This window comes from Protomyctophum bolini (genome assembly GCF_963924005.1).
Source record: "Protomyctophum bolini genome assembly, chromosome: 4".
NCBI classification, from domain to species: Eukaryota; Metazoa; Chordata; class Actinopteri; order Myctophiformes; family Myctophidae; genus Protomyctophum; species Protomyctophum bolini.
In genome coordinates, this window is record NC_137865.1 from 49,385,188 (window position 1) to 49,392,722 (window position 7,535).

At 50.0% G+C, this 7,535-nt stretch overlaps 2 protein-coding genes across 2 annotated transcripts; both read right to left on the reverse strand.

Annotated features, from left to right (window-relative positions):
* Nucleotides 1-785: 785 nt before the first annotated feature.
* LOC308314036 (actin-1) lies at nucleotides 786-1,916 on the reverse strand (the record flags this gene model as incomplete). Its single annotated transcript, XM_080761416.1, has 1 exon — nucleotides 786-1,916. The coding sequence occupies one exon, from the start codon at nucleotides 1,914-1,916 to the stop codon at nucleotides 786-788; it is 1,131 nt and encodes a 376-aa protein (XP_080617542.1).
* Nucleotides 1,917-3,997: 2,081 nt separating this feature from the next.
* LOC308314648 (copine-3-like) lies at nucleotides 3,998-5,650 on the reverse strand (the record flags this gene model as incomplete). Its single annotated transcript, XM_080762280.1, has 1 exon — nucleotides 3,998-5,650. The coding sequence occupies one exon, from the start codon at nucleotides 5,648-5,650 to the stop codon at nucleotides 3,998-4,000; it is 1,653 nt and encodes a 550-aa protein (XP_080618406.1).
* Nucleotides 5,651-7,535: the final 1,885 nt, after the last annotated feature.

The following is a 7,535-nucleotide window of genomic DNA, read 5'->3' on the forward strand; positions in this document are numbered from 1 at the left end:
AGTGTTGTGATCCTCATATATGGAGATAAAGTATATGGAGGCGTGATGTGTCACAACAAGGCCATATATGGTGGGGGTGACATGTCACGACCTATACGCACCGGAACGCTTCTTTTCACAATTTAGCTGAAGTGCTTTGAAGCTGAGACTATACATACTATACTTTGTAAAAAAGTAAAAATAAACATATATGTCCAAAAATGTAAAACATAATATACTATGTGGTGAAATACAACAAATACAGAAAAATTAAAACGCGATACTATATTAATGTCATAGAAAACATTAAATAGTCATAGTCGCACCGAGAAAAATCCTAAATCCTATTATACTTATACTCCACAACCGACTCTGCTATTTCTGCTATCCTATTTCTTCTATCTCTGCTCCTCTGCACTCTCTTGCAACAGACGAGGGCAAACCTGTCCTTAATGGCTTCATGCATACAATGTAAATCCTTCTCAACTCATATCAGGAATGTGTGGCGTCGACATGCGGTTTCATGCGGAACTGAATTAGGTAAAAGGAAAGGAAAGGTACTATGTTTACCCAGAGGGTATAACTGGACTAAGCTCAAGAACTTGTTTACAGCCAGGCCCTGCTCATATAGAACATTTCATGGTAGAGGTTCAGTGCCTTGTCCAAGCTGGGCACTTCAGCGGTGGTAATTTTAACGTGCCGGTCCGGGGATACGAACTATAGCGACCTTTCCGATATCAAGACCGCGCTCCGCAAACCGCTCGGCCACCGCTGCCCCTAAAGGTGAAAAGGGAACACGTCTGTTTTTAGAAGCATTTGCGGTGGATGATAGTGGGGCCGGACTCGTCGTACTCCCGCTTGCTGACCCACATCTGCTGGAAGGTGGACAGCGAGGCCAGGATGGAGCCGCCGATCCACACCGAGTACTTCCGCTCCGGCGGAGCGATGATCCGGATCTTCATGGTGGACGGCGCCAGCGCCGAGATCTCCTTCTCCATCCGCTCGGCGATGCCCGGGTACATGGAGCTGCCTCCGGACAGCACCGTGTTGGCGTAGAGGTCCTTGCGGATGTCCACGTCGCACTTCTTGATGTACTTGTACGTGATCTCGTGGATCCCGGCGGCCTCCATGCCGAGGAAGTGCGGCTGGAAGAGCGCCTCGGGGCAGCGGAAGCGCTCGTTGCCGATGGTGATGACGTGGCCGTCGGGCAGCTCGTAGGTCCTCTCCACGCGGGAGGTGGAGGCGGCGATGCCCATCTCCCGCTCGAAGTCCTCGGCCACGTAGCACAGCTTCTCCTTGATGTCGCGCACGATCTCCCGCTCGGCCGTCGTGTGGAAGGAGTAGCCGCGCTCCGTCAGGATCTTCATCATGTAGTCGGTGAGGTCGCGGCCCGCCATGTCCATGCGCTTGATGGCGTGGGGCAGCGCGTAGCCCTCGTAGATGGGCACCGTGTGGGTCACGCCGTCGCCCGAGTCCAGGACGATGCCGGTGGTGCGGCCGGAGGCGTACAGGGCCAGCACGGCCTGGATGGCGATGTAAATGGAGGACGTGTTGAAGGTGTCGAACATGATCTGGGTCATCCTTTCTCTGTTGACCTTGGGGTTCAGGGGGGCCTCCGTCATCATGACGGGGTGCTCCGCGGGGTCGATCCTCAGCTCGTTGCAGAACGTGTGGTTCCAGATCCTCTCCATGTCGTCCCAGTTGGTGACGATGCCGTGCTCGATGGGGTACTTCAGCGTCAGGATGCCTCTCTTAGCCTGGGCCTCGTCCCCGACGTACACCGTGTCCTTCTGTGACAGACCCACCATCACTCCCTGATGCCTGGGGCGACCGATGATGGAGGGGAAGACGGCGCGGGGGTTGTCTTCTCCGGCGAATCCCACTTTGCACATGCCGGAGCCGTTGTCGATGACCACCGCGTGGATGTCATCGGCCATGGCTGGCTGGACTCTGGGCGGGTCGGGTGGGCCTTTCACTGGGTGGGCCTTTCACTCCAAAGGAACCAGTTTCAGGCAAATAATGTTCTTCACAGGATGTGCTTATGATCCCTTTATGCTTCTTCTCTGAATTCACTAGTTTTGAATAACTGAGAACAGTCTGAGCAGCATGCTGTTTAAGTATGCAGTCCGTCAACTGAAGCGTGACGTATAGGTGACGGTTCTCAGCCAATCGTGTTCGATGGTTCGAATGTCATATACGACAGCAGTTTGTGAGATTTGCCCTGGACACACAGATCCACTCTAGATGGTCTGGCCCCTACAGCCCTGGAGACACAGATCCACAGTAGATGGCCTGGCCCCTACACCACACAGACCCACTCTAGATGGTCTGGCCCCTACAGTCCTGGAGACACAGATCCACAGTAGATGGCCTGGCCCCTACACCACACAGATCCACTCTAGATGGTCTGGCCCCTACAGTCCTGGAGACACAGATACACAGTAGATGGCCTGGCCCCTACACCACACAGATCCACTCTAGATGGTCTGGCCCCTACAGTACCATGCCGTAAAGTGTACTTCTCTCAGCAAATCACAGGTGAGGTCATATTATCAGTTTGCCAGAGGTCTCATTTTATGTTAACCATTTAAACCACAAATACTTTCTATATTTTATCAGCTATTCCCGAAAAGAAAATCAAAATTAGTTTGATTTGTTTAGATATATACTAGAGTTTGGGTTGTGTGGTGTGTACTTTATGTATGAATCGCATTTGTATTGCTGAACATCCCAAAATAGTAGAAACTGTTAACACCATTCAGGTGAATGATTTGTCAGCCAATCACAGCGCAGAATGACGTCAACACCTTCCAGCCAATCGCAGCACGCAATATCCGAGGGCGCATTTTGTCCTCACATTTTGAGGACACAATCTTTATATAATTATATATGCGGACAGAGGAATTGGGGGTGTTTATATTATTTATATTATCTTTGCTGGGAAGAAATTCAGAAACCCATTGATATAGTCAATATAATTGTATATATATTTTTTATTTTTTTGTATTGTACATCAATCAGATGTCCTGGACATCTGGACCCAAAACGAATGGCAATTTAGGATTCCTCTCGAGCGTCTCCCTCGAGGCACCCCGGGATCCCCCAGAAGGAAGGTACTAATGTTGCTCTGGAGAGGGAGACCAGCTGGAGCTCTCTCTGTTGGAGCTGTTGCCCCTGCGACCCGACTACGGATAAGCGGCTGAAGATGGATAGATGGATTGATGGATTTTAATACTGTTCATCTCAGTCTGAGATTATTATCCACATCCGTCTCATTTTATCTATCTGTTGCACTTGTTATGGTCTGGCTCCCTGCCTGTCCATCTTTCCACTTTGGCCACTCCCCCTAGGGCCGGATCTACCATATGGGCACTTTGGCCACGTGCCCAGGGGCCCTTGGACACCAGGGGGGAGACCAGTAATAGGCCAATAATAGAGGAGACCAGTAATAGGCCAATATAACGGCATAAAACCTCCACAAAACGGCCCAAAACAGCCAAAATGTTACGCGTGCATGTGAAGGGGGGCCCTTCGAGCATCAGTGCCCAGGGGCCCTCAGAGGTGTTAATCCAGCCCTGACTCCCCCCCTACCATTGCTTCTACACACACCTGTCTCCAACTGCCTCATCAGTCCAATAATTGTTCCCTTCTCACGACTCACTTGTGCCATCTTCCCCCATCAAGCCTCCACCCATAAGACTGGAGTCATTCTGCTCATTCTTTGCTAGAGTATAACCTAATGTGTTCTTTTCAGTGGATCTTTCCCCAGTCTTCCTCACGCTTGATCTTCTGCTTGTTATTTGGACTTTTATACGACTTACTCCTCTGTTGGCCTTTTGACCTGCCTATGGATTATGGTTTTTGTTCTGCCTGCTTCACTTTATGTAAGCCTTCCCCTTAAGTTTTGTCAAACTCTTGCAAAGTACCCTGCCTGTGTTGCCTGCATTTGGGTTCTACTTCGACACGCACCATAACAGCACTACCTTAAAGTGCAACAGAATGTCCACCAACAACACACCTAAGAGGGAGTAGAGGAGCTGGGTTCATTAGGGGGCTTCAGGTTGAGTGAATTGAAGAAGGAGGAAACTTGGTCGGGCAACTCTGCGAGTACACTCCGAGCGAGAGCCACCCTGTCCCCTCGGAACTGTCTGAAGGGCACGAACTGGACGATGTCTCGCGCCGCGGCGTCTCCCCTCTGTGAACGCAGGACCCGGTCGTCACTGTCGAGGAACTCCATGGCGCTGAAGTCTGCGTTGCCCACCCCGACGATGATGACGGACATGGGCAGACGAGAGGCTTCCACGATGGCGCTGCGCGTCTTATCCATGTCCGTGATCACGCCGTCGGTGAGGATGAGCAGGACGAAGTATCGAGAGGCGGCGTTCTGCCGCGAGGCTTGTCTAGCGAAGCCGGCGACGTGGTCGATGACCGGGGCGAAGTTGGTGGGACCGTAGAGCCTCACCCGGGGCAGGCACTGCTGGTAGGCGCTCACCACGCCTTCTATGCCCACGCAGAATGGATCCGATGCGTTGAAATTGATGGGAAATATGGGGGAAACCTGCCACTGAGGAGGGATCTGGGCTCCGAATCCAAAGGAAGGAAACATCTTGTTCCGGTCGTAGTCCTGGATGACGCTGCCCACGGCCCAGAGCGCCGACAGGTACTCATTAAAGCCCTCGGGGTTGATGTAGTGGAGAGACTGGGGGCTCCGGGGGTCCCCGTTGGAGGCTGTGAAATCCACGGCGATGTTGAAGTGGAGCTGACAGCCGCCCATGATGTAGTCCAGGAAGGTAAAAGCCTTCACCACCTGGCACTGCTTGACACAGACTACCCCGGAGTTTTTATAACTCGTCTTCTTTTGTAACTTTTTCGAGTTGATACATTGGAACTCGACCGGGGATAGGTGTGTTCCCGCTTGCATGCGCGAGACTGTGGTCTCAAACTCTCCGATCAGTGCGTGGGAGCCGGACTCACGATGGTCGTAACATATCACCTTTATCGGCCTCTCCGCGTCTCCGTCACAGAGAGACTGCAGGCGGACCGCGAAGGGTCTCCATGCTGGATTCAGGTTGTTCTTCACCACCTCCGTCCTGTGAGCCAGCTGCCATCTAGTTTCCGACCTCTTGTAGAACTCCAGGAACGGGTCCGACCACAACATGTACTTGTCGTCCAAGTTTCTGGCGTGCACTATGAAATTGGCCACCGTGTTGTCGGCCATCTCGTCGGCACATATGGTGATGGTTCCGCGGCCCGCGGGCCTGTTGTTCCTCAGCGACAGAGGTCGGGTCAGCCTCTTGCAGGACACGATCTGTCCCAGGTTACACTCCAGCTGTCCCAGGAAGTCCTGCCGCCGCAGGTCGTCGGTGTCGTCGTCGACGTCGTACACACAGAACATGAGCTTCTGCACGCTCTCGAAATAATACTCCACGACAAACTTCTGTGCAAACTTTGGATCGAGGCAATTCAGGATCATCTCCGTACGTCCGACCTCGTGCCACTGGGACGTCCCCGACTGATCCTGCATGTACAGTACACACAGGGGGTCAGACTTGGACAGGACGTCCTTGTCCAAAAGGTTCTCACAGGAGATGGTTAGCTCCACCTCGTTCATACAATGATTGGACCCCCAACCCTCATGCACTACTTGTGCTCCACCCGTAGTAGAAGCCATGGTAAGGTTGTATAGGTTGGTATAATGTATGGGTATACGTTGCTTTAGGTTTGTTGTTTATAGAGCATATATCCGGTGACTCATGCGCATTAAGCACATCCAAGCAGCTCAATCTAAAACAACCTGCTAAAACAGACCAGAATATACAGTTTATAAGTACCCAGTCTGGCCAACGAGGCATGATGGTCACATGTGAATCACAATCCAATCCAATCACATGGTGGGGTGATGTCATCAGTATATGCCCATATATGGGCATATACTGATGACATCAGGGCTCTCCATATATGGACAAATCACTTTTTGGGGTGGGATTTATTGGAGGGCTAATTCCAGGTAACTTTATTTCGGTTTTCTGTTCATTGAAGATACAAAATCAGCAGAGTTTGGTTTTTTTTGCAATTAGTTTGAGGTCAAATGACATTATTACTGGACTAACCATGACGTACTGGTCATCAGTATATGCCCATACATGGGCATATACTGATGACATCAGGGCTCTCCATGTATGGGCATAAATCTGAGTGGAGGGACTGACACATGTACTGTATATAGATATCATCTCCATATATGGGGATGCACTGTACAGTGATTGCGAACGCAGTGATTGCGAACGCAGTGAGCACTTACTATGAGACCTAGCAGATCATGTCTGTCTGTGTGTGTGTCTGTCTGTCTGTGTGTGTGTGTCTGTCCCGCTATACGTCCAAATATGGAGTGTGTTGCATCAGCAATCACTCAGCTCCATATATGGGCACAAAAGGGGCCAGGTCCACATATACAGTAACAGCGGGACAGACACACAGACAGACAGACAGACAGACAGACAGACAGACAGACAGACACACAGACAGACATGATCTGCAGGGTCTCAGCTGCGTCTTACTGGTGCTGTATCCCTGTTTTCAGTGGCAACAGGGATCTCCCACAACAGGTATCTCCATAGCCGCGTTGTGGGCTTGTAGATTGGCTATTTTTTCAGCAAGTGAAAAAAAAAAACTGTCATTACGACGGCATCAAGGCCCGCCAAAACACATTTTGTTCGACTACATCAACTGTAGATTTAGTCGACTAAAATCGTATGATATTTAGTCGACTTAAACTAGACTAACACTATAAAGCAATCCAGGTGACTAAAATGTGACTAAAACTAAATTAAAACTATTCAAGAGACTACGACAAAAACTAAAATCAAAATGTGCTGCCAAAAACAACACTGAATGACACATTTTAACCCATTCTGACCTGAGATCAGATTCATACGAGGTTTCCACTGGACACACACTGGTCTGATGAACCCATTCTGACCTGAGATCAGATTCTAAAAATGTCAGTCGTTCTTCGAATTTTTCAAAAATAGCAGACCTACAAGCTCGTATCGCGCCACTCGGTGGCGCGATATGAGCTTGTAGATCTGCTATTTTTCAATAGGTAAAGCATAACATGATGCTAACACCAAAATGGGTGCCCGGTCAGAATGGGTTAAAAAGGTTTTTTTACAACACAAATCTTATTCTTACGGGGCGAAATCTTTTCAGATGGGATTCTGTGAATGAATACATACGGTAATCCGAGTTGGGGGTCCACATGGAGTTGTTTGAGAACCTTGACTGTGTCTGTGCTACAGTGGCCTACATGAGTTGACCCTCTTCGCTCACAAGCCTAAATATAAAGGTGAGAGAGGTCAAGTCACTAATATAATGCTTCATCATCAGCAGAGCCTTAGATATAGACAGAGTTACACAAACTGCGGTCACTTCATGGGGCTTCCGTCCAATGGCGGCTCACCTACGTAGACTTCTATTGAGAATGAGGACAACCAACTGGGACAAGTCCTGGTCCGGAAGTATAGGCAGTAATGCATTGGACTCAGGGCAACAGCCCA